General features: G+C 38.8%; 1 protein-coding gene across 14 annotated transcripts in view; it reads left to right on the top strand.

Moving 5' to 3' along the window:
* DYNC1I1 (dynein cytoplasmic 1 intermediate chain 1) overlaps positions 1–27,809 on the top strand; it is a 318,746-nt gene that overhangs the window by 189,393 nt on the left and 101,544 nt on the right. For all 14 annotated transcript variants that reach the window (XM_005550168.5, XM_045388826.3, XM_005550167.5 and 11 more), the window contains 4 exons: positions 6,808–6,897; positions 14,156–14,318; positions 16,414–16,513; positions 25,317–25,442. In XM_005550168.5, the coding sequence (XP_005550225.1) occupies positions 6,808–6,897; positions 14,156–14,318; positions 16,414–16,513; positions 25,317–25,442 (479 nt within the window). The remainder of the gene's footprint in view (positions 1–6,807; positions 6,898–14,155; positions 14,319–16,413; positions 16,514–25,316; positions 25,443–27,809) is intronic.

The following is a 27,809-nucleotide window of genomic DNA, read 5'->3' as shown; positions in this document are numbered from 1 at the left end:
TAAAAAGAGTAGGTCTTTGAGGGACATTTGCTCTGGTTGCAGAGATAGATGTAAAAAACTAATTTTATACGGTATGAGATGTGTTATTGTAGAGATATTTACAAGGTGGGTGGTAGAACAATGGAGGGGATTCACAAATCTGTTTTAGAGGAAGAGTTAAAGCTGCTGGAGCTACATCATAAAGGGCTGTAAAGACAGGCAGATTCAAGACAGATGCTGGAGGTGGAATGGACGGGACTGAGACCCTCCTGCTCTTACTAGTGTCTGATGGAAAAGGGGAACTGAGGGTAGTGCTCAGGTATCCAGCTGGGATTCCATATGAACAGTGGCACCATTAAGCAGGTCAGAGCTCTGCTGTGGACATGTCAAGTGTGAGGTGCCCGTGAGACAATCGTGTTGGAATGTCCACTACAGAGTCTGGAGCCTAGAAGGGATATCTTGGCTGGAGAAATCAATTTGTAGGTGATAGTGGAAGATATATGTGTAAGTGCTAACCAGATTGAGTGTATAATATTAGAAAAGATGAGATAAGACAAAAGGCATTATGCAAAAAGATGAAACCAAAACCAGAACTGCAAAGAATATCTTCCAATATTTTTTTTAAAACCTTAACAGAACTTGAAGGGGTAAGTCTTTTTCTATTAAAAATGTAAAACTATGTTATTAGAAGAATCACCATCTGAATATCCATACATGGAATTATATAAAAGTGGCTAGGGCATTTGTTCTTAAGTTGAAAAGAACATATCCAAACAAACAAACAAACAAAACAAAACAGAAAAACTCAGGTCTTTGTCTCTCTCCAAGTCTATTCTCCAATAATAGTACAGTAGGAAGCTTGATTTAGAATTGCCTCTGTGTCCTTGCCAGTTTACATCTTGGAAGCTTGTTTCTATTCATTTCATAAGCCACAACGTATTTGATCATTTCTAACATTCACAATTTTCACATTAAAATTGATGATGTGTTATAGTTTAATAGCAGTAATCGTCTTTCTCAGTGGTATATAAAATAATTGTGCATCTTGCAGTCATTGGCCCATTCAATACAAAGTCAAAGTGGTCATTGCTTTGTGCCTGCTGCTCTGAGCAGCAGCAGGATGCCCTTTGGAGCTGAGAAGGATGGAGTGAAATGGCCCTTTCCACTCCCTGCCTTCACTCTCCACCTGAGCCAGCCTTAGCGGTCTTCCTGAGGTGGCAGATGGAGGAGCCACAGTCCTCTCATGAAACGTCAGGAGCAGAGCAACAAGGGCTCTGGCAGGAGCTCAGATCCTCTTATCCCGAGGTTTTGCAAGCCCTAAGAGGACTGAGGAAAGCAAGAACGCAGTGGCCTCGTAAAACACAAACCCCGCTCTTCACAGAGGGTCGCCTTGTGTCGCTGAGGGTTCTGGTTGCATGCAGCAGGCATCATCTCCGGTGGGACTTACTGGAAGGAAATCTGGTGCTGACAACACCTCTAGTGGGATTTATTGGAAGGAAATCTGGTACTCACAGAATCAACAGGAGGCAGAAGGAACAGGTTTGAAAAAGCGTAGGCACCAAGGGAACTCCGGAACACTGGGCCTCTGGAACAATCTTGCTGGGATGTTGGGCATCACTGCTGCTACTGGGTTTTTCCCCGAAATGAATCTTAACTTTTTTCTCAGCTTTGACTGCAAGGATCCAAAGACAAAGCCCGAGTTAGGAGCAACCAGTCTGACTCCCCAGATCCTGTCTGTGCCCTGGCCACCAGGAGATGAACAGCAGGAAACTCTCTCCCCCTGGGCTTCGAGAGAGGAAAGTAGGATCCACCATATCACCAATCCGTAATTGCTACAAAGGGAATATGCCCTGGACAGAAAGGGGTTTTGCTGTTATACTGTATTGCCAAACACTGACAAATGTTCCACTGCACTCCCTGTCAAATACCTCACATTTGTAAGGCTATCAGAACAAGTCAGTGAGCTGTTACTCACTGACTTGTTACTAAAACGGTCTACATCGGCTTCATTTAGAGCCATGGATTAATGGAGGAAACGAACTCTTCTAGAGCTCAGGCAAAGGGTTGAGCCTCGTGCTGAGTGTGTTATCTGTGATTGCTGCATAATACGCAGTTATTCGTTCTTAGACCTCTGAAAATCTTAAGGGAGGAAGACAGTGGTTACCAAAGATTTTTCCAGCCAGGGGGAATGAATGTGGCAACTGGAGATGGCAGAATATGGGTATTAAATAAAATAATGTGTCTAAAAGATGCCATTGTTTAGAAATTAGCCCCTTGGACTGACAGGTAATTAACTTCTGCCACTAGTTTAATTTCTTGTGTGGACCTGGATACAGGAAACCATACATGGGTGGTAATTTTCTTCCCTCCAATCTCTAAGGAAACGTAACTGGGTATGAACTAGTGGCACAACTCATATATCAGTAGTCTGTAGCAGGTCTACATAAATCCTTTTCTTTAAAGTTATTTAACTGTTTTGAAAATGGTTTCAACAGAAGTAATTCCAATTGCACCAGAAAGGAAACCAGAGTTTTAAAGAAAAATATACTCTCTTTGCTGAGCAAGGCAAACATATCAGTATGCAGAGAAACAAACCAGTCTCTTGTGTTTTATTTCCTTAGCAAATCCACCGAAAAACTTACTTTATGTCTTTAAAAGGATGACAGACAAAGAATTCTGTGACCACTAAAAATTAATACCTACAACTGGTTTGTAGACACTTTAAAAGGGCGGGTACTATTTTTTAAATTTCACTGTTTTTCACAGTTTCTCATTTGTACATACTATAAACACAATACATATTTGTTGTGTGTGTGTGGTTTTTTTTAGACTAATCAAAAACATATTCTGTGGGGAAGGATTTTCCATTTAAGGAATTAGATAACCTGCTATTTCCTCACATGCTTCTATGCATAAACCTAGACATCGTATCACAAACCTAGTCCTTTTCATAGCCAAGCCCTTCACAGAATAATATTTTTCCAATAAGCTGGTAGTGGCACTTTTGGTCGTGGTGTTTCTTTTTTGACTCTTCTGAGAATTAATGTTTAAAATAAACACCCTTATAGCTGTGAAAGATGAGAACTTGTTACTATTTAAAGCTGACTAATTCAAAGTCATTTGGTAAAACTGCTTTTAGTTTTAAGAACTAGAAGATTTAAGTGCACAAACTAGATGGCTGTAATGAAGGCACAATTGTTATCTATAGTCAGTATAGCTAATTATCAATGAATACAGACCTTGATCCATTACTTCCGTTGGGTCCATGGATTGAGAAGCAAGAATCTATTTGTTACTAGTCTTATTTCCTCCAAGGTCTTCACACAACTCACTCCCTTAACTCCTTTAAGTTTTTGCTCACATGTCATCTCGGTGTGGCCTTGATGGGCCTTTTCACTCTGTTTTAAATTGAGACTCTCCCACTCTTGACCAGAATGCCTCATCTCTTTCCTATTTTGTATTCTCCCCCATAGCACTTGTCTGACACAGTATATATTTTGGTTTTTTTTATTCGTTTGTGGTTTCTCTCCACTGGAATGGAAGCTCCATGAGCACAGAGATTATTTTGTCTGTCTTGTTCCCTGGTGTGTGCCCAGCACCTGGCACATAGTAAGTGCTCAGTCAATATTTGTTAGAATCTAAGGCAACATTTGTTTTGAAGATTTCTGCTTAAGTATGTTCCCAATGACCTTGATGGTTTAAAAAGCAATTTTGCATTTGTTATTTTACTTAGTTATTCTTACAATAACAATGTGTTTTAAGGAAGGTTTATTATCCCACTCCAGCGGATCAGAAATGGGGGCTCAGAGAGTTCCTATGAATTGGATAAAACCCAGGGGCCAGCAAGTGGTGGACTCCAGCCTGGAACAAGATCAAATACTTCCCTCAGGGTGCTGCTCTCACCCAAGCTGTGAATCTTTCTGGCTGGAGGAATTAACACTTCATATTAAGCATTGCCGGCCAGGTCTCAAAGCAGTGGATTCCAGAATGAAAATTAGAACAGAATGTGGTTGTAGCATATATATACCTGATAAATAAAATAATCCATTATGTACAGCTCTCAAGGGTGTGAAACATAACTTCTCAGCTACAACTTGTATTTGCTCACCTCCTGAATGTGGACGAACAATCCATGTTGAGGCCATGCAAGTCCACCTCAAAAAGTCCCTGCAAAGCCTCCTTACCTTGCAACATATCATTGCAGCTGCTTGTATTTCAGCCCTTTCTCCGTGGCATTTCTATTTCACATCATGCTGTGGTTCAGGAGGCAGTTTGCATAGTGGTTAAAGATCACAGACCCCAAAACAGGCAGAGCCAGACAGAACTTGAAGCGGGATGTGGTTGCAATTCCTTCGGGGGAAATTATTCTGTCTCCTCATCTGTAAAACTGGACGAATGGTACTAAGTTCTGATAAATAAATTAGATTATACAAGTGATGCACTCATCACTGCCTTAAGATTATTGAACATCTCCTGTATCCCTTCTTAGTAAATTGTAAGATTATAGAAGGAAATGCACTTACTGGCTTTATTAGTTTTCTAGTGTTGCCATAACAAAATACCACAAACTGGCTATTTAAACAACAGAAATGTAATGCCTCACAGTTCTGTAGGCTAGGATCTGAGATCAAGAAGTCTGTGGGCTTGGTTCCTTCTGAGGACTGTGAGGAAGAATCTGTTCTCCTAACTTCCGGTGGTTTTCTGGCACTCTTTGGTGTTCCTTGGCTTGTAAAAGCATCAGGCTGATCTTTGCCTTCGTCTCCACATGGTGTTCTTCCTATGCGTGTGCGTGTCTGTGTCCAATTTTCCCTTTTTATAATGGCACCAGTCATATTGGATTAGGTGCCCTACTCCATTATAACCTCATTTGAACTAATTATATCTGCAGTGACCCTATCTTCAAATAAGGCCACATTCTGAGGTACTGGGGTTTATTACTTCAACATATGAATTTTGGGGACACAGTTCAACCTATAGTTCTGGCCTTATTACCTTGGTTTTTGTTGTATTTGCCCTGTACTTAATAAGTGTCAGGGTATGGCTGCTGAATCTGTTAAAGAAATGTCTCCAGAAGGTTCAGAAATGAAGCCACTTACCAGCAGCTGAGAGGCCTTTTGAAAACTGCCTCTTCATCCAAGGTTTACTGAAAGAGGAAACCTCTCCAGCTAGATCTTCACTAGACTTTGTGTTTAGTCCTTGGGTCGGGAAGATACATCATGTTGAGATGGATATTTTGATCAGGACTTTCCAAATGGATTTTTGTGTGTGTGTATGATGAGATAGCATTAATATCTTGACATATGGATAAGGACATAGATATGCTATTTGTAACTTAACTTTTTAAAGATTTATTTGTTTAAAAGTCTGGGTAACAGTGTTCATTTCAAAATTTTAAGTGCGACGTTTCATCTAATAAATGTGACCTTAGGGGTTTGTGTGAATAGTAAGTGACAGTTCTTTAAAATGTTTTACTTCCTTTCATATATATATATATATATATATATATATATATATATATAGTGTGGTTATAAAGTAGTGAGCTTGGCTCCACAGTCTACCTGCATGCCTATAGAGTATAATATTTCAATTAAAATTCATATTTTTAAAATTCTAATATCTAAATTGCAATGCTATGCTTTACATATGTATATTTTTAAAATTGATATTCCTTCCACAAATCACTTGCTTAATATTAGTTAGAATTTTGTAAGTTGTTTTTCAGGATGTATTTATTTATTTGAGCATTTAAGTATGCATTTATAATATATTCTAAGCGATTGGTGCTGAAATTTTGAGTTGATGAATCTCAGGATTTATTGTGATGGAAATGGGACTATCCACAGAGCTTGGGATTTTATAGAAGGTCTGTAAATATTTATTGAATGAGCAAATATATGGGGTAGAGAGAAAAGCAAAGTCATTTCTTTTCAACTGTATTTGAACCAATGAAATCGATAACCTACATGGAGTACAATACCATATTTAAAGACTGAAAGCAAATTTTATTTTTTATATCATTTTATTTTCTATAATTTGGATTTTCTTGTGACACCTTGACTCTCCCCTAAACCTTCTGCATTGTGCCTGATGCTTTCAAACACTCTATAATGGAAGGGGCCTCTAGGAAAGGCAAGTTGAGAGAAGAGGAAAAACGAGCATACATTTGCATAGGGCAGGAAGGGCACTGTAACATCTGGCAGGGGTAGCCAACTCAGTCGACTTGTTAGTCTCATTAAATTCACATTAATGCATGAACTGCTCTGAATGTGTAAATACCATTTTGAGTTGTTTTCTCCCAGACCAATGGCATTGACTTTGGGGGCCCTTCCCTTGGTTGTTTACTTGCCAATGGCATTTGACCTGGGGTCAGACCTGTATTTAACCCTTTCCTGTAGGTCAAAAACAAATTAATTTGGTGAGAATTAAATTGGAAATGAGTCATCTGTACAACAGGTGTCCCCTGTGGAAAATGTGCTCCAGGTGGAAACATTTTAAAATCTATTCCTGGGCCATCTTCGAAGAAGCTTCAGAGGTCAGGGAGGCAATTCCAAGACATCCCACATGGTAAGGGCCTGGAGCTGGATGTACAGGTGCCCTTTCGGTGTGGTTTTCTCAACAGCTTGGGGAAATTTTCAAAGAGGCCCCTTTTGGAGATAATTTATTCATAAATTCATGAACATTTATCTTGAGCATTCATTGTGGACTGATTTACTTAGATGTTGCCCTAAATGATTGGAACTTTACCCTTTACCCCTACCTCCCACTATCAACCAAAGACTTTGATTTGGAGGAAAGAAAATATTGTATTTTTCTCTTTCTTTTTTCTAGAGGATGAGGAAGATGAGGAAATGGTGGAACCTAAAGTTGGCCAGGACTCAGAACTGGAAAATCAGGACAAAAAACAGGAAGTGAAGGAAGGTATGGTATGGAAAATAAATTGAGTAATCATCTTACTGTTTTGTTTGCCTTTACTGATATAAGAGGCTATAGAGCTAAGTAAAAATTGAATTTGCATCCCCTATATGGAAGATTTTCTAGGACTGTACAATACATTACATTTAGCAACATAAACTGTAATCTCCAAAGCAAGAGTCATTTATTTCTTGACTGATAAAGGCAAATAAAGTGCAAAACGTCCACAATTTCAGTAACAATTCTAGTCACAATTCCAGTAACACTTGTTACGAATTGCCATATTATCTTGTTCACAGAACCATATATTCCAAATGATAATAGTAAAGCAAAGGACTAGATATAATTATTTTGTCAGTAAATTCTAAAGTGTTTTCATGTGATCTACATAGAAACATTAATAGTGATCAACGCTAGTAACTCTGCTATTAAAATTTTTCTTCTGCAACTCTGCCTGTATAAGGAGGAACAACCTCTTACATGTTCTGGTGATAATATTAACTAACATTTATTAAGGGCTCACTATGCCCTTGGCTCTCTTCTAAGCACTCCACAGATACTACTCACTCATTAAAACATTATTTTGAAGCAGATACTATTATTACCCCTATTTTATAGGCAGAGAACTCGGAAGAGAGAGATCTAAAAATTTATCCAAGGATACATAATGTATGAGTACATGAGCCGAGATTTAGAGTTAAATCCAAAGTGTACATTTTACCCTGTTTCCCTCCTCATGATAGCACTGTACCTATAAGAAGAAAGAAAGAAAAGAGAGAAAAAAAAGGAGGGACAGGAAATACTGCAGGTGACATTTCCTTACAAACCCAACCTTGTATTACCTTGAGATTCTCAGCCCATGGAGACAGAAGAGAATTTTGAACTTGTCTTACTTGCTGGCAAATGGAGAGTGGGACCTGAGAACTGAATGTAGATTAAAAATGTTCTTCCATATTTCCTACTGAGTGTCCCAAGTATAGATCAATATAACTCTGATTCGAAGCTCATTTGATTTGTAAATTTTAAAGATGGTTGTGGCTCTGGCACAGTGTGGCAGATGTTCAGCACTGGGGTCTTTTGTAGGAATTGATACATACTGATCCCAAGTCCTCACTTCAACATCTTGTGCTCTCATGAGAAAATTAGAGTAGCCCAAATACCTATTACAAATGACATCCATATCATATGGAGTTAAATGAGACAATTTTTTTTTTTTTTTTTTTGAGGCAATCTCGCTCTGTCCCAGGCTGTAGTGCAGTGACTTGATCTCAGCTCACTGCAACTTCCACCTCCCAGGTTCAAGTTATTCTCCTGCCTTAGCATCCCGAGTAGCTGAGATTACAAGTGCATGCCACCACGCCTGGCTAATTTTTGTATTTGTAGTAGAGACGGGGTTTCACCATACTGGCCAGGCTGGTCTCAAACTCCTGACCTCATGATCCACCTGCCTCAGCCTCCCAAAGTGCTGGGATTACAGGCGTGAGCCATCGCGCCCAGCCACAATTGTAGAAAATTATTAAAAATCACTTCATATTGAGGCTCATTTGAAGTGTGTCTGAGTGTGGGTGTTTAATTTAGTTTTGGTTTGTTTTATGCAATCTCAGGTATCTAAAAGCCAGTGTGAGATAATAATGAAAAAGCATAGCCTCTGGAGCCACACTACCTGGAATCAAATCTTGTCTCTGTAGATTATTAGCTGAGTGATCACTACAGACTAAGTTAGTTTAACCTTTTTTTGCCTCAGTTTCCCCATCTGGCAAACAGGTTTTTTAAAAACTCAACAGGGCTAGTATGGAACAATACTTGGCCCAAAGTAAGTGCTGTATAAAAGTTTGCTAAATTATCATTAGTAGTCTTGCCTTGCAGTGCCTGGGTCTATAACTGGTTTCTACCCTGGTGAGATGGATGCCCTTGGGAGCCCCAGCTCTCTGTGCTTAGGTTTGCCATAGCCCATAGCTTTGAAATAAGAACATGGTTACAGGGGCCCCAGCTAGTACATTTAAAAAATGTGAAACTGTCAATAGAGATACAAGCAAAGTCCTCTAAACTCGTTGGAGAACTATCATAAAAGGTCTTCTTTCTGTTACTGTGCTAGGTCTCAGACATTGAGAAGTTCAATCGCTGTCGAGTTCTAGGGTGTGACTGAGGTTTAGGAGAAGATTCAGCATTTTAACAGTGGCATTCACAGAAGACACAAGGCTTACTCTTTCTGAGAGTCTAAATGAATTTGATCAAAGAGATCTCACATTTAAACTTATACTAAAAACATCTTTTAAAAAAAAAGTTGGTGAATAGAATATCATGATTACAGGTGTAGTGAGGTACAAAATAAGTCAGGATCTATTAAAGTACTCCTTTACCCTTTGCAAAATATTCTTAAAATATACCTGGTGATAAGGAGCTGGGGTATATTTTGTGTGTCTTGGCATAGATTCCCCATCACCAGCACCCCAGCCCCAATCTCCAAATCGTCTTCTCCAGCAAAGCAAAGCAACCTCCTTCTTAAGTTCCAAGTGAAAACACCCTTCAGTTTTAACTGTTACTCATGCTTCATGGAATTGATTAAAGTCATGTTAAAAGTCAAAAAGAAGTTTGAAAGAACATTTCCTGTTCCTGCTGCACTGTGTGCCTTATTCTCCATTAATGGCTCTTCTGCAAATTAACACATAATGGGTTAAAAGCATGTTTATGTTGGCATCAAACTCTGGCTTTTTTTTAAAGCAAGACAGTATTTTGCAAACTTTTGAAAGAATCTTTAGCAGATATAATCGTGGCGCCATTCACACGACTGCATAGTAGTTAGGGCTGTGTCAGCACTTCCATTATGAACCCTGCGTTTCAGGGATTTATTACTCAGCCATAAAAATTTGCTCTGGGCTGAAACTTGACATACACAGTTTCAAACCAGGGAACACATTTTTGAGAAATCTGGCTTTTTTTTTTTTTTTTTTTTTTTTTTTTTGAGTGAAAAGGAAGAAAAATGTGTTGAGGGGGACATGGGGAAAACAATCAGTACTCACTAACTTTTGACATTTTTGCCCGTGTGACATCAAAGTGCATTAAACAGTAAAGAAATGCAGTCTTGATTTATTACTGTTTCACTTTTTTCTGCCATAGAGTAGGAAAAAAGCAGGTATATTTTAGCTTGTAATCAAAGTTTAGAAAACTTCCATATGTCAGTGTCCTCATGTCTTCATGTTTAAAAATTCAAAACAACACAACTGGGAACCTAACTTTTTTGTAAATACGAAATCAACTCATAAACCTCACATTGACTTCACAGAAAGATATCCTTCGCTTTTAGTTTGGTTTGGTTTTCTTGCTGCTGTTTATGAACTGATTTCACTGTAAAATTCCCATGAGAGCCACTGTCCTTATTTAATCTAATGTTTTTCCTGGCTACATGGGTTTATTTATTTTTTATCTCTTAGAGATTCTTGAAAAATATTTTTGAATAATTTTTATATTGAAATTTAAAGCAACATTGCTGAAACAAGTCAAGACATACTGGTGGTAGATATTTTTAAAATAACTTTTAACATAGAAATGAGATACTAAAATCTCAATATAAGTTGTGAACTTATTATAAACTGTACATTTTTATAGAGGGAAAAAATCACAAGAAGGCTAGAATCCAGAAGATATAGTTTAAAGTAGTATAAATTAATTAAAGACAAACTGACGAAGTATACATTGAGGATAGCAGGAAAAGTCAAGAAAACACAGCAAATGAGATACAGTCATGCTTGAAAGATACATTTAAAAGTATTTTCATATATAAAAATAAGAAACATTAACATTTCCACAATTAAACAATGGACCCTAAATGAAATTTATATTTGATTTTAATTTTGCGGGCCACAAATTGATAGAATTAGGCTGTCTTCTGAATTTCATGTATTCAGCAAAATTTCTTTCATACATGGTATAAAATAATATAACTGGTTAAATTTTGGTAAATTTGAAAATTGTCTTATCATTTGGATTATATGTAAGTTATATCCATGCATTCTACTTTTCATAGAGTAGAATGTACTTCTTCTTAAAGAGCTCTTTAAATGCACAAAGTATTGTTAGCTGTCAGTTCTTCGCAGAAACATCCCATGTTTTGTGTTGTGAAAACAAACAAAGAAAAAATCTGCTATAATAGTATTTTCTGCTTAACCCATAAGAAAAACTATTATCCATGCCCATGTTTTGTTTTGGTATGCCCTTTGCTATTAAATTCCTACCTTTTTAATGCCATGAACTTGTTAAAAAATAATTTATTAGGTTCCAGGGATAGGGAAAAACTGTAGAAACAGATACTTCAGGTAGAATTTGGCATTTTTCTTGGAGTAAAACAATTCCGATTCTATTTGTTTAGTCCTGTATTTTGAACTTTGTGGGCTCCATTAATCAACCAATTTTCTTTCATGAAATATGATGCCTAGAGAGGTTTTTATCTCTGAACACACCTTTTGGTTGTGGTTCCTGGATACTCCATTGTGTTTTCATGATATTGAAAAATACTTATCAATTTAAAGATTAAGTATCAGAGGTTTTGTTTATACAATCAAAAATTACTATGGCCCTATTTAATTAAGTTGAATATTGTTTATAACTTTTAAAAAGTACTCATCTGCACATGCATCTGATTATTTTCTGCTAACAAATCATGTCATTTGATCCCTGTTCGACATCAAAGCTTAATATAAAATATATCTTTTGTTTGCTTCGGTAGCATTTTAATTTCAAGCCAAATATTGTATTGTCAAACATAATATCTGGAGAGGATAGTGCTCCACCTACCTGAACTTGGCCTCCACAAGCACACTTTGATCAGCCATTTATGTTTCTGTTAGAGAAGAAGTTGTGTGTCTTGAAAGCTGAGATCAAAGTGACAATAGGCTACAGGGAAGAAAAAAATTACAGAAAATTACATAGATACTATTTTTTATTCAAGGTAATGGACCTGTAAGGAAAGATACCAGTGAAATAGAAGTGGTTAGAAAAGATACACAGAGGCTAGAAAGATTTTTTAATATCATAAAAAAAGAAATAAGGGAGAAAAATTCCTACTTCTTTGTTTAATTTCAAGTGTGTCTCAAGTCATCTATTAACAGTGACCAAAGCCAAGTGAGTCTTTTTAAATAAGACATTCTTCTTGGCCTATAGTATTCTTGTTTAGTCAGGTTTATTCATTTATTTAACAGTATTAACCAAAACAAAATGGACCTATCATTTTGTAGGGTATTTTCCCCTTTTGCCTAGTTCCATTATGTAGTTTTATTATATTCTGGAGTGAAATAATTCAAATGTCTCATTTACAAGAGTTTTAGAAAGCAGACTAGTGTCTCAAAAAAAAAAAAAAGAAAAAAGAAAGCAGACTAGTACAGTACTACTTCACCAATTATTGAAGCCCAGCATATTTAGCTTTAATTCTTAAACCAGACTTAAAGTTTAGGTATCATCCCCATTTCATAGATAAAACTACTGCCCAGAGAGCTTCAGTGCATTGATTAATGAATCAAAGCTAGCATATGGCAGGGTGCTGGAATCCAGGTTGGTTTCATAGAGTTCTTTGTGTTATTTATGACCTCCACCTATTTTCCCACTACCTAGCTTAAGTCTGAGTGTGCACATTGCCTGATTCAGCATTTCACAAACTAGTGTCTCAGCAGCACTGCGCACTAGAAGGTGATGGGGTCCTTGGAAAGTCCCAGTACACACTGGACTATTTAGGGCTCCAGAGGCTTAGACAGCAAAGAAATATTTCTAATTTTATTTACGGCTGCTAGAAACTACAAGGTGGGGTATGTTAGGAGAAATTCTTCTGCTGTAATGGATGAATCACATGTTGCCCTAATATTACCTGGAGAGCATTTCTTAAGGTGTGAATGAACTACATCAGGATCATTCTAGTTTCTTGTACAAATAGAGATTCTCATGTTTCTCCAGACCCCCTGCATCATGGTCTGGGGCAGGGAAGGGGAGGCTAGAAAGAGGGAGCTGTTATGAACATTGGATCCACTGCCATGACTTGACTCTGTAGGAGGGCTTCTTGACACTACAGATTTCTTAGGCTTCAAAATACAGTTAATCAAATTATGTAACACTTTCATAAAATATTATGCTACAGGTGATAGTACCTAAAAGATTCTTCTGACCATGTGGCCAGGTAGAAATCGATCTGGTTATTAGGATGGTTGTGGAAGTGCTTGAAAAACCCTGTGGGTGAGTGGTTCCACCAGAGGCTCCACCTGTGATTGTAATGCACTACCCTCCTCCTGTAAGTTTAACTTCAGGAGCTTCTGTACTACTAACTGAAAGAGTGACCAATGAAAAGTTTATTGAAGGCTCTCTCCACCAGAGTTGAACTGGGGTTCTGGAAGAACCACAAAGGTTCAGCTGACAGTTTCTGCCCTTGAGGGTTTTTCAGACTGGGGAGTTCCTAATCCCTTCCCTAAAGTTTTATGTAAAACTTGCAATTGAAGGAATGGTTTATGTAACCAGATGGTGACTCCAAGGTGAGCTCACTTTCAGAAACTATGACATACTGCTAGTTATTTGATCTCTTTGTCTCATTTTCTATCTTCAAATTTAGTTCGATAAGATTAATCATGCTAGAAAGGTAAGGCAGAAAAACAATTGTGGGTTGTTTTATAGAAGCATGTATTTGTTCCATGTGTTTGTTTAAAAACGGAAGATCTTGAGTGAAAGCAGGTTTGGAATGATATATTTCTGCTTTTGAATATAATCTATATAACAATCAGTCAGCCTTACCAACTAACCATTTAAAATAAAATGAATTTATGAATTTACTCAGTAGAAAGAGGAAACGTACTATGTGGATCATATTATACAGTGTTCCTAATTATTTAATGTTGCCAGCTTGACAATGGTACAATAGCATATATAAATACATAGTTTTGTGAATTTATCTATTATGCCATATTTGAGCTGCTTTTAGGTTAAAAAAAAAAAAAACATTTAGAACTGATTGCTAAAAACACACCAATCTATTTTTATTTGTAATCTTCTTCAACTCTTCAAAATAATAATTGGACCAAATATGCAATCTTTTTGTGGGGACATCTGCAGAAGCCTTTGGTGTGAATTTATAAATAATTTAGAATCAATATTAGCAATGATTTGTTTCATTGTGTCTTGCCACGCCTTTGATAAGCAATCTCTCTCAAGAGTTGGGTTCCTCTTGATAAGTTTTAAATGTCCCTTTTTCCTTCCCTAACAATCTCTTTTACAAAAAAATAAATCAATAAAGCCCCTCCAAGAGAGCTGACAGAGGAAGAAAAACAGCAGATCCTTCATTCAGAGGAATTTCTCATCTTTTTTGATCGGACAATACGGGTAATTGAAAGAGCCCTGGCTGAAGATTCCGACATCTTTTTTGACTACAGCGGCCGAGAGTTAGAAGAAAAAGATGGGTTAGTCTCTTGTGTGCATTCTTTAAAAAATAGCGTAAGTTATCTGTTAATTCTACGTTTATTTATGTTCTGACTAGGAAAATTCCAAATTAAGAAATCAGAGGAGGGTGAAATTTTGGAATTTATCTTGCTGAACAGCTTTGACTCTGGGCTTTGGTGGCAACTTCTGGCTTAGAGCTTCCTTGTAATTATCATGTGCTTCTGTGAAATGCTTTTGAACTTGATATCTGGGGAACAGTCCAGGTGATAGAGACTGCAGAGTCACATGCATTATCCTCTGAGAAAACATTCTTATAAGCAGCAAAGGAGATTCATGTTGTATCTACTAGATTTATTCCTGATGTCCAAGCAAATAGTAAATTGAAGAAAATAAACATGAGGTATGGGAGAAGTTAACTCATGTGGGTAATGATGAGCAGAGACTGGAAAATGTTTCCTCTATTTGGTACCATAAAAGTATGCATATGTGTATATGCCTTTTAGGAAACATATCAATATATGCAAGAATATATTTACAGGCAAAACAAAGCTAATCAATAAAAGCAAGTGTCCCTAAATGACTTCCTCTGTGACTGTAGCGTAGGTACTGGAAAAGGCCATGACTGTCAACCATCATCATGGGGAGAACAGGAGGGACTATATGAGCCTTATAAACATAAATATAGCTGTTCTTAGCCCCAGATCTCTTCTGGCCAAGAATGATATGTGAAGGTAGGGTCTCTTGCCTTTTTCATCAGCCCTGATTTTTTTTTTTTTTTTTTTTTTTGCCATTTCTAAAATCCAAATACATTCTTAAAGGACAATGTCTTATCATCATTGAGGATGCTCGAGGGAATGTAACAGAGGCATGAAAACCAATTTCAAAAGGGAGTCCTGAACATGTTCTCAATAGTAAGCAGCATCTTTAGACTGCCTTGAAGAGACAATAATATTTTGAATATATATGTTCTGCAATCTTTGTGTTCTTTTGAGAAGCCATTTTTCTATGACTTACTGATTTTGTTGGCCCTATTTCCCTCTGTGTGCTGGCTCTGTTTTATCCTAGGCTCCTGGCAGGACTTGTGTGTGTGTGTTTGTGTGTGTGTGTGTATGTGTATATATATATACACACACACATGGCCTGAGTTTGCAGTGGCAGAGCTGAGGAAGGGTTAGCAGAAAAAAAAGTCATATTAGGTTTACTAATTAGAGCCCAAATAACTTGTTGGAAGCCAGGTCACCCAATCTGAACAAGAGCCATATAAGTTAAGTGATGCAGGGTGCAAGCCAGCAGTTGAAGCAAATGAACAGAGGAAAGGTGGGTGTAGAAGAATTTCTGAACCAAAGCCCAGGCAACTTAGGCAGCTTTTTATGCAGATCCCATAGTTCCTGGCCCAGAGCAAACATTACTGGATTTAAATACTCAGCTTGTGGAGCAACTGCATAACCAGCACTGAGTTCCTTGAAGGAGGTGTTATGGCCAGTTGAGTGTCAGCCAAGTAAACACTGGCTAAAGTGTAATCCTCCTAGACTCAGATGCTATTTTGGTCCGTGGCAGAAGTGATAAGTATCTGGAACATATCTGGTGAATCCTCTACTGTCTACCACGCCTGTCTCATGGTAGAAATTATCACTTACTATTGAGTGAGGAGACTACTGCTACAGCCTATCAGCATTTCCAAGTAAATAAAGACATGCATATCATTTCTGGTCTAAGGACAAATAAGGTAGTATTGATATCAAAGAATCCTCTGGTGTGCTGTGCTCCCTTGATAGCAGAGATTTCTAATAAACCCTGCTTCAGGCCAGAGCCTTTCAGGGAGAGGCTCTGGCCTGAAGCAGGGTTGGAGAAAGCTTGGGACTGGTCAAGATGGGAACTTGAAACAAATCTGACATTTCATAATAGTCTTGAAAAGACACAGAAACCCTTTCTGGGCCAGGTTAGAAAAAAAGAAGACCATCTTTAGTTCTTTAATTTTGATCAGGGGATGTAGCCTAGATTAACATTTCAGCCTCAGAGAGTATTGTGTGCCAGGCTTTTGCCACATCAGTGCTTCTATATGAGCAGCATAGAGAAAGAGCTCCATATTTATCTCTGATGTTTAAATCCTCCTAGGGATGTTCAGGCTGGAGCCAATCTTTCTTTCAACCGTCAGTTCTATGATGAGCATTGGTCCAAGCATCGAGTGGTCACTTGTATGGACTGGTCCCTCCAGGTAAGAATTATTGCTGGGCTGGGACAAACTGGGCTTGTGTTCTCATGGCATTTATATAAAAAAAAGAGATTCGTTTACTTGCCTATGATTTCCTCTCTATGCTTGTTGGTTTTTTCCCCCCTCATTTTATTGAAGTTTCAGTTTCAATTCTCTACTCAGTTATTTGTATTTATTGAGTACATACTATGTGCTAGGTACCAAACAGGAAGCCAGATTGTTCTGTCCATGAAACTGCTCCATTAAGATGACCACTGATTTCCTACTTGTCAAATCCTGTGGATATTTTTTTTTTTTTTTTTTTTGAGACAGAGTCTCGCTTTGTCGCCCAGACTGGAGTGCAGTGGCCGGATCTCAGCTCACTGCAAGCTCCGCCTCCCGGGTTCACGCCATTCTCCTGCCTCAGCCTCCCGAGTAGCTGGGACTACAGACGCCCGCCACCTCGCCCGGCTAGGTTTTTGTATTTTTTAGTAGAGACGGGGTTTCACCGTGTTAGCCAGGATGGTCTCGATCTCCTGACCTTGTGATCCGCCCGTCTCGGCCTCCCAAAGTGCTGGGATTACAGGCTTGAGCCACCGCGCCCGGCCTCCTGTGGATATTTTTAAGCCCACATCTGTCCTGACCTTTCTTTGTCAAGCAGCTTAGTCAGCGTCCTTGTGCCTATAGAAATATCCTCTTTCCATTGAATTCTCACTACTCTCTCTACTCTCTCCTAGTTCTCTGACTTCTCTAAGATTTCCTTTTCCTCTAACCATCCTTGAGGTCCCTGTGGTCATGCCCTCAACCACTGCCCTTCTTCCCAATGTGCTGTCTGCAGGAGATCTCTTCCACTGCTAAGGATTCAACCATGAATAGCCTGTTTGTATCTCCTGCCCAATCTCCCTGCTGAATTTCACTTTGTACACCAGACAAAGCCACTATTCTAGCTGTCCCATAGAATCTTAAATGAACTATTAACTCGTTATTTTCATATATCCCAAATCTTTTTTTACCTATTATATGATCTCTATGTTAAAGGCACCACAATATACCCAAGACCCTAAAGCAGAACTTTCATCAACATTGCCAACTCCCTCTAGTCTTCTAGACCCAGTCTGTCACCAAGACCTTCCACGTCTCCACTCATATATTCATCATCTAATACTATTCTTAACCTTCAAACTGATATTTCTACCTTCATGCTTGTCCACCTACAGTTTTCCCCTATGGAAATCTACCCAATCTTTCTAAAATAAAAATCGGATCACTGGGCTGGGTGCGGTGGCTCACGCCTATAATCCCAGCATTTTGGGAGACCAAGGCAGGTGGATCTTTTGAGGTCTGGAGTTTGAGACCAGCCTGGCTAACATGGTGAAACCCCTTCTCTACTAAAAATACAAAAATTAGCCGAGTGTGGTGGTAAATGCCTGTAATCCCAGCTACTCAGAAGGCTGAGGCAGGAGAGTTGCTTAAACCCAAGAGGCAGAGGTTGCCGTGAGCCGAGATTGTGCCACTGCACTCCAGTCTGGGTGACGCAGTGAGACTCCGTCTCAAAAAAAACAAACAATAAAGAACCTGATCTCTTCATTCCCTGGACCAAAACTCCCCATTACCCGTAAAAAGGAAGTTTAAGCCCATCAGTGTGGCATTCAGAGTGAAAGTAGGCAAATTTACCAAAAGCCAATTTGCCGAATAGCCACCTCAACTAGGTAACAATATACCAGGCACTGAGTAGGTAAGTAACATACGCAAACACACAGCCTAGTGTGGTGACATCAGAATTTGAACCTAAGCATCTGATGCCTGAGCCCACATTCTTAACAACAATGTTCCTTCCTGCAATAACAGTGACGTAAGAACAGTGAGAGAAGCAGGAATGATTACTCCTAAGCACTTATGCACAACACAGTTTCTGCTTTCTTGTTGTCGATCCAGCTTTTATTGGGAATAATAGTCATAGCTAGCTTTTAATTTATTTTTCTTATATGCAAAGCACCATGACAGCTGCTGTGAAGGCTTTCTTATTTTCCCTTCATAACAGTCATGTGAGGCAGCCACCCTTACTATTTCCATGTCATATTTGAAGAAGTTGAGGCTCAGAGAAGCTAAGTAACTTGCTGAAAATCACTCAACTAGGGTATGGTATAGTGGGGATTTATACCAAAGTATTTTAGCATCCCAAGGCATATGCTCTTAACCACTGCTTCCCACGGAGACCTTCTGGATCTGAAACTAAAAGAGCTTGTAAAGGTGCAGAATGATATGGGGGCAGATAGCAAGTGCTCTCAAAGTTCAGTGAAGGTTGGAATCTGCCTCTGGTCAGACAGCGCTTCTCAGAAGACTGAGATTTAGACAAATGGAGGGGAGAAGAGGGTGTTCTAGGCAGAGCTATAAAATGGATAAGTCCCAATTAATCCTATTGAAGAACAGGGGAACAAAAGAGGGGTGTAATTCCCCATAACTAGACCCTCATCAGCCATCAAGTGGTTGAATGTTCTCTCCTCTTGAATCCCTTTTTGTATCCAAACAACAAAGCACACAGTGCATGATCGTGCAGAGACTGAGACAAGCAGGGTTTGCCCAACCGCTTTCCGCCAGTGTGTGGGTGGTCTCTGAGCACGCTTGAGTGTGTGCACAGAAATCAGATCCAAGCCTGAGGAAGCACTTAGCTCAGCTTGTTCACTTGTTCAGAGTCGGGGAATTACACAGGAACCTTATCTGACACATTCCTCAAAGGCAACTACAACCTTGTTCTCAGGTCAGCTGATAACACTCCCTGAGGAGGCATGGGGTGAGGCTGGTCCCTGCCTTGCCTCAGTAGGTGATGGGCCACATTGCCCGTGGATGTGTTTCCACATAGGGTCTTGCATGATGTTTGTGTTGGAGGAAGTAAGTTGGGAATAACAGAAACTCTACCATGGAGAGACCACATTTATTTTCCCCTATTTTTGTGTGACCTACCCACCTACGCTGTGGGGGAAATGTTTGCAATTTTGAAAAATGCATTGTATATGAGGCACAAGAAAAAGAGATTAGAATGCTCAGCTCCTACATCACAACACTTCTGCGGGGTTCAAAGGACCAGGATTACATACTTATGGGATAAAGAGACTTTTTGATGGATTTAGATGCAATCCAATGATATTAAGAAAGAAGAGAGATAGAGGAACAGTCTTGGTGTGTAGTGGTGGCATGTATGTCTAGGATGATTTCCTGAATGTAACAGAATAGAACTGAGGGGAGAAAAAAGGAAGAAATTATAAGGTTTCAGCATAGCTTTTTTTTTTTTTTTTTAATCTCCTGGGCTGCTTAAACCAGAACACTTTAACTTTGAAATATTTACAAAACATCATCAAACATCATTCCTTGGAAGAAATCTGGGAACCTGGAGGATTATGTCAACTTTGTCACCCACTGAACATTATTTAGCACAGTGAGTCAATAATATTATCACACACCATGTGACAGAGTTTTCAGATGTGTGCAGAATCAGACTCATGATCTTACTCCCACCATGTATACTCACTTCCTCTCACACGTAAATTGCATCTTCCACTCCTGCAGTCATCCAGGATGCAAACCTGAGTAATCTTTGGCAGTTCAGTTAGTTGCTAAATCCAATCAAATTTACAATAGCAAAAAGATTACTATTGACAGCAATGCAAATCCACAAACATGGATTTGACACCTACTTTATGTCATGCTCTCTACTTCTTGCTTATGTTAGGAAACAGCTTCTTACTGGTCTCCCTAATGTCAGTCTCTATAATGTTAAGTCAGTATAAGTACTTTTACCAGATTAATCTTTGTAAAGATTACTTATACACTCTGTATCAACTTGGGCAAGTTGCCTAACTTCTCTTGGCTTAAGTTTCTTCATTCATGAAATGATGATAATAGTATCTAGCTCACACACCTATTGTGAGTATTAAATGAATTAATGTATATAAAGGAATGATAATTTGGCTGGACACAGTGGCTTACACCTGTAATCCCAACACTTTAGGAGGCCACGGCAGGAGGATCACTTGAGCCCAGGAGTTCAAGACAGCCTGGGCAACATAGCAAAACCCCATCTCTACAAAAAATACAAATATTGGTGAGGCATGGTGGTGCATGCCTGCAGTCCCAGCTACTTGGGAGGCTGAGGTGGGAGGATTGCTTGAGCCTGGAGGCAGAGGTTGCAGTGAGCTAAGATCTCATCACTGCATTCAAGGCTGGGAGACAGATCAAGATCCTGTCTTAAAATAAAATAAAAATAAAGGACTGATAATTTTAAAAGTGTCTGGTGCATAAGAAACACTCAATAAATGTGACATAGTAGTGAGAAAAGCAGTAGCAGTATTATCATTAGCTGCAAAGTATGACTCCTATTTTGTCCCCCAAAATAAAATCTAAAATCATTAGCTTGTACTCAGTGACTTCCGTGATGATGCCTTGAGGCATTTCCAGGCCTTTCTTCTTTTATATAGCTTGATATAGCCTGCCTCCTAGCCACATAGTAATACTACAACCTGATGTCTATTGGACATATTCTTCTTCACTGTATTGGTCAAAAAGACTTTACCTTTGGCTACATTCAGTAGACAGAGGAATTTACTGGGGAGTATTATAGTAGTTAGGGAATCCATGAAAAAGATGAAGAACCAAAACAGAAATTGTAGGAATCTGGGCAGCTTGAGGGACCTCACCAATAAGCTGCTGTCCTTATCCAGACCCCTTTGCCAGCTCCCGGGTCCTGTGTCTCAGTTCAAAGTTTACAATATTCTGGTTAGAGAACGTGATTGGCTCAGCTGGGTCAAGTATCAACCCTGCAATTAATTAATTATCCCTGGGAAGTTAGGCTTCTATTTACTGGATCCAAAGAGAGATTCACATGAACCAGGCAGATACCAAGAGGGGTCTCCTGCACCCCTCTTTGGACTCTTGTCCCTACTGTCATCTGTCCTAATAACCTACCCACTTGACAAGGCTTAAGGTCTCATTTCTTCTCAGAAATCCCTTTCAATTTCTCTTACTGCCACACCCCACACCAGCTTCCATGCTTATTTATTTATTTATGTTTGAGATGGAATCTCACTCTGTTGCCCTAGCTGGAGTGCAGTGGCATGATCTCCCCTTACTGCAAACTCTACCTTCTGGGTTCAAGCGTTCTCGTGCCTCCCCATCCGGAGTAGCTGGGATTACAGGAGCGAGCCACCAGGGCTGGTTAATTTTTGTATTTTTAGTAGAGACATGGTTTCACCCTGTTAGCCAGGCTGATCTTGAACTCCTGACTTTAGGTGATCCGCCCTCCTCGACCTCCCAAAGTGCCGGGATTACAGGCGTGAGTCAGCATGCCTGGCCCCATGCTTCTGCAGAACCTTGCTTCTGTCTCTATCTTAGCACATGTCATGGTCTGCTTTTGTATTTGTCTTGTAGTTATTTCTACAGGTGTCTTACCTCCCTCCACCTAATGATAAGTTCCTATAGAGAAGAGCCTATTATTCAGGGCATCCATGTCACGTATTTTACCTGCCATGGTGCCTTACATATTTATAGGGGACACTTGAGGCTTGCCACAGTGGAGAGGAAAGGACAAAGCTTTTGAAGCCCAACAGACTTCAAGTGGGGTTCTTGCTTTATCACTTATTAGCAACAAAGCTTGGAATATGTTATTTAACCCAGGCTCTGGGTTTCTTTGTCTGTGGAAATGAGTAAACCATTGCCTACCTTAGAGGGTTATGAGGACCAAATGAATTAACATATCAGTGTCTGGTACCTAACGGGCACTTAAAACATGATGGTTCCTTCCTTTCTAGTAAATGCTAGTTTTTGTTGTTGTTGTTGTTGTTGTTGTTGTTGTTTGACAGAGTCTTACTCTGTCACCCAGGCTGGAGTGCAGTGGTGCACTCTCAGCTCACTGCAACCTCCACCTCCTGTGTTCAAGCGATTCTCCTGCCTCAGCCTCCTGAGTGGTTGGGATTACAGACACACACCACCAAGCCTGGCTAAGTTTTGTATTTTTAGTAGAGAAGGGGTTTCACCATGTTGGCAAGGCTGTTCTCGAACTCCTGACCTCAAGTGATCTGCCGGCTTCAACCTCCCAAAGTGTTGGGATTACAGGCATGAGCCACTGCGCCTCCCCCCCTCCCCCAGGTTTCATTTAGTTGTTAGAAAAAATGGGCTTGAAAGCGTATCTGGTAATTTCCAGGTAAAATTCTCCTAGAGTAAATATTGGATAATTCAGCCCTATGAGTAACCAAATGATCATGAATTTAGTAATTCTTTATATTCTCTTTAAAATCATAATTTTGAACGACATTTAAGATTAAATAATGGTTTAGCGATTTTTACTGGAAAAAGAAAATATAAGTAGTCATGTTCAAACAAACAGTGGAAAAAGACATACTAGAGGGCACCTTGAAATCCCAAAAACTTGCATGAGATAAAATTTAAATCAGTATCTTTTGGCCTTACGATCTCAGTTATAGAAATTATGCCAATGGCATTTCACTGATAAGTTTGCTAAAGCACTCCCTGTTTTCTAAAGGAGTTTTAAAACTAAATAATTTTAAATATTTTTAAGTGGAAAAAGAAAAGCTGTAAGTGGGTGCCAACAATGAGACCCAGCTGGGTGATATTATTGCAGAAGCATCTGGCCGCTCCTTGGCCCCTGTGGTAGTGGTGTTGATGTTTATAGAGTTGCCTTTTCACATGTGACATAGTTAAACTTCAGATGGACAGTCTGGAGACTTCTGTGTTTATCTGGATGTTAGTTTCTTTGAATGGGCTTTGAATCAAAGGCCTTTCTTAATAGGCCTTTGATTTATCCGCTGAGGAGCGTTTTTTAATAAAGAATGATTACTTCCCCTGGTGGCCACATACATGTGTATCACTGTATGCTTATATTTCCTCTGCACAACCAGCAAGTTGTAACTCTCTGCAGCTTTCTTTAGCTGAGGCTGCTGGAAGAATGAATAAGACTTAGATTTAGTTATTTTTAATAGAAAAAAAAGATCTGGCTTCAAATTCATAAAGACAATCTTCCATAAAATATATGTATAGAATAATGAAAAAGGAGGAAAAAAATAAATTATAAGAAGAGAGTGATATGATCTGCTATAATCCTGATGCTGTATTTAATAGGGCTGCCTTTTGAGACTTCTGTGTAGTAATGACATTTTCATGAAATGTGTCCTAACTCAAAAGTACTTCCTATGAGATTTGTCCTTAGTTTATTTAATAACACTCAGGACAGAGTTGATGTAGGGTGTGTAGGTCTTTCTAATACCTAGAATCACTATAGAGTCTTTCTTGTTATTTTACTGGGTATGCTTCTTGCATTTAAGCCTTTAATTATTAGCATTGTTTGACAACAAAGGATGAAATAAAAAGCCTTTCTATTGAGCACATAATTACTAAAATTAAAAATTTTAAATAATTAAAGAAATTTTGGCACAAGTTTATTATGTGCTAGGAATTGACCCTGGATTCAGAGGTCAATAAAAACCAGTCCCTACACTCAAAGAGCTTACAATCCAGTGACAAGACATAGGTAGAGAAAAAAAATTATAATGCATTTGACATGTGCTTTAATTGGCAGGGCAGACACATAATACTAAGGGAGTTGATAATAGGCGAGGAAGGAAGTGGTTGGTTAAGTCAGGATTGTCTGGAGGACTTGATGCCTGTGTTGAGTCTTAAAGGATGAGTTAATTATGTAAACAACACAGAAGAGGCATCCCAATGAGAGTGAGTATGAGACTTATAGGTACATAGATGTACCTGTGTGCCTCAAAACTAGTCCAGTGAGGCTGGGTCATAGGGTGTGGGAGGTGGGGAGAAAGAGGGAAGGTTGTAGGAGAGTAAGCAGGGAAGGCAGAAAATGACAGATTATTAAGGATCCTATGTGACCTGCATTTTGCCTTGAAAGTAATGATGAGCCATTAAAGTATTTTAAGCTGAGAAATTACTTAGCCAAATGTATATTTTGTAAAGTCTTCCTGATAAACGATGAAGAATGGAGTAGGTCAGTGTAGGAAGCCATTTATGAAACTGTTGCCTTCATCCAGATAAGAAATTAAGTTAGCAGGCTCTGACCTTAAAGATAGAAAGAAAATATTCATTTAAAAGGTATTGAGGAATTAGGGAAATTTAGTAAATGGGAGTGAGAGAGAGAAAGAAGTAAAAATAAATGTAGAACAGCTGGCCTGGGCCAGGCACATGTTAGTGCAAGATGCTAAAATAGGGAACACGGAGGAGCCGTAGGTTTCGTGTGGAAGTCAATGAGCTCATTTTTCTATGTGTTGCAAGTGATGTGTCTATGGGCAATCCTGAGCAATCCCCACTATGAAATGAAATCTGCATTTCAGAGAGAAATTAAGCCTAGAGATATAGATTTGAAAATTACCAGCATGTCAAGCTTACTAAAGCCACTGGAGTAGATGAACTTACTCAGGGAGAACAGGCCTCCTTGGAATATATGTAATAGAAGGAGAACTGGCAGGAACTGAAATGAGAAGTCAGGGAAGAAAATCAGGAGAGAAAGATGTAATGGAAGCCAATACTGGAGCAGGAAGGGAGTAGCACAAAGTGTCATATAATACAGAGAGGTAAAGCGATGTTTGTAGTTTGATAGTTACCGGTGAGTATGACAAACACATACGGAGTGTTGGAGGCAGAAGAAAGACTGCAGGAGGTTGCAGCAATAAGCTGATACTAGGTATGCCAGAACATAGAAAGCACCATTTACACTATGCAGTATACCACGTGTACGTAGTAATAACGAAGTTTTCCTTGTGTTGTCATCTTAGCATAATTCATCTTTGTGACCTCTTCCATTTAGTACCCTGAGCTGATGGTGGCTTCTTACAACAACAATGAAGATGCTCCCCATGAACCAGATGGAGTGGCCTTGGTTTGGAACATGAAGTTTAAGAAAACCACACCAGAATATGTCTTCCACTGTCAGGTAGGAGTCAGCGTAGTAAAAATAACTTACATCTCCTGCTAGACCAAATATAGTTTGTGCTGTATTGCATCTGTCTTATGCTGAGAGGAAGAACTCAGTTTAAAAATGAAATTGTTGACAATTTTGGAAAATTTACCCACAGTAACCTAATGTTTTGGGAAAGTGGCAACCCCCCCCCCGCCCCCCCCCCCCCCCCCCCCCCGCCCAGACAGTTAGGAAGCTTGGCTGGGGACTGTGTGCCATTTTCTTTCTATTTAAAACAGCCCCCATGAGGATGAGTTTATAAAGACCTCACACTTATGAAGAAATCGTGGTGTGCCACTTCCTCTGCTTAAAAGCAACATATGCTTGCCCACCCACGTGGACATCCTCAGAGCACTACCATTTCAAGTCTCCTACTCTCTTGGAAATGCAGTTCAATGGATTTTGCCGATTTTAAGTTTGTGGGCGCCATATTGCTTAACAGATAATACTTTTGTAGCCGGCGTGGGGCAAGACTTACCACCCATATTTCTTGAGTTACTTGGAAATACAGATGCTGTTTCTGGTTTGAAAATGCAGAGCTAATTTCAAATATGTTTGTATTTTTCATTCCTTCTCTCTGCGGACACGTCTTCTCTTCCACTTGACACAATACAGGCTGAAATTATGGTACCCTTGGACACGTTCAGCATTGCTCTGTTGCCATGACTCTGCCTAAATAATAGGCCTCAGCATAGGCCAATACACCAACCCTTTTATTAATGCTCCTATCCTGTGATTATGCATAGGCAAATAAAAAACAAACATTTCAGCTCAAAATTGCAGTTCCTCAAATGTTACAATTCAGAGGTACTGAGTGGCAGATTACTCTGAATACAAATACATCATTTGAAAAGGGTGGGTAAACCTGTTGATTTTTGGAAGCTTAGTGCCATTTTCTATCTAAGAGCCAAGTATCTTTTTGAACTAAAATATGTTTAGACTTTAGAGTATTATCAGATACAATTTGGGGAATAGGAGCTGCTGGAATAGAGTCCCAGCCTCAACCTGATTGAGTAACTTCTAACTCTGGCCATGTTTTTCTAATTTGCTATCTCAAAAACAACTTAACAAGAAGTCTAGGTCTGTATGGTAAATAACCTTTATTTTCTGAGCCTTTGAAATAAGAACGGTTCTTTCTTTCTCTTTTTCTTTTTCTTTTTTTTTAAGATTTTCAAGTCAGCTTGATATGCTCCTTCTGTAATCATAGAAGCACAAAATCCTAATTTTGTTCAGCTTTACAAGGTTTGCTAAACTCCCAGGAAAATACTGTGAGGGTTAAGAAATAAAGAAAAGCACATTTTTGAAAAACAGTGCCTTTTATTTTGATATTACAGGAAGTATATCTTTGATTTAAAAAATCTAATAATAATACATTATTATAATCAATATGTATGATCTTTATTATGATTTTTAAATTTTAATTATATTAACTGACTACAGGTTTTAGGAATCAACTGTAAATTACTTGTTTTGCCACATGACAATAGTTAATACTAGTATTAATTGAAAGGGCATTCGTGTGTGTGTGTGTGTGTGTGTGTATCTTTGGAACCATTGACTAAACATTTCTCCAACAATTTTTTTTTTTAGTTTCTCCCTTAATGATCCAATATATGTCATTGAGAAGAAAATACACTCATGATTTCAAAAAAAGCAAGAGGTACCCTAAATATATTAACAAGGTAGTCATACCAGAGTTACCAAAAGATACTGAGTAAAATAGTTGATTCCAAAAACTTGTAGTCAGCACTTTGATACACATGATACTCATGAAGTTGGGATAAAAGCCAGGTAAATATCACTGGCTGCCAAAGAAAAATAAAATTGCTATGATATTTAGTATTTCTGAACTGTTGGGAGATCAAATCAGGAAACATTCAGCAGCCAAGGAAGTCCTAGATAAAATAGTGATGGAGGTTAGGTAGACGGATAAGATAATAAAGGCAATTTGGTTACCGTTGTACTAAAGTGTGATACCTGTAGCAATATCTACGTGTTTCTGTATTTTAAATTTTCCTAACACTTCTGCCTTCATGATCTCATTGATTGTACAACAGAGAGGTAGGAAAAATGTTATTATTCTCTTTTTCCAGTTGAGAGATTTTAAACTTTAGAGGTTACCCAGCTAGTGAACAGTAGAGCCAGTCCTGGAACTGAGGCTTATTCTATCGCATACATTGTGCCATCACCCAGGCTGCCTTCTAAAAACGTGAGCAGACATGGGACTTGATAGCAAAGGCTGTACAGCCCATTCAAGGTATATTTTTGGCCGTGTACCCTTATAAGGTATTGATTAGACATGGTTCTAGACATGGCTATCTTTACCACCTTCTAACCCTAAAT

This window comes from Macaca fascicularis, chromosome 3, assembly GCF_037993035.2.
Source record: "Macaca fascicularis isolate 582-1 chromosome 3, T2T-MFA8v1.1".
NCBI lineage: Eukaryota > Metazoa > Chordata > Mammalia > Primates > Cercopithecidae > Macaca > Macaca fascicularis.
The sequence above is the reverse complement of the archived record's forward strand: the minus strand, read 5'-3'. Positions and strand labels throughout refer to the sequence as shown.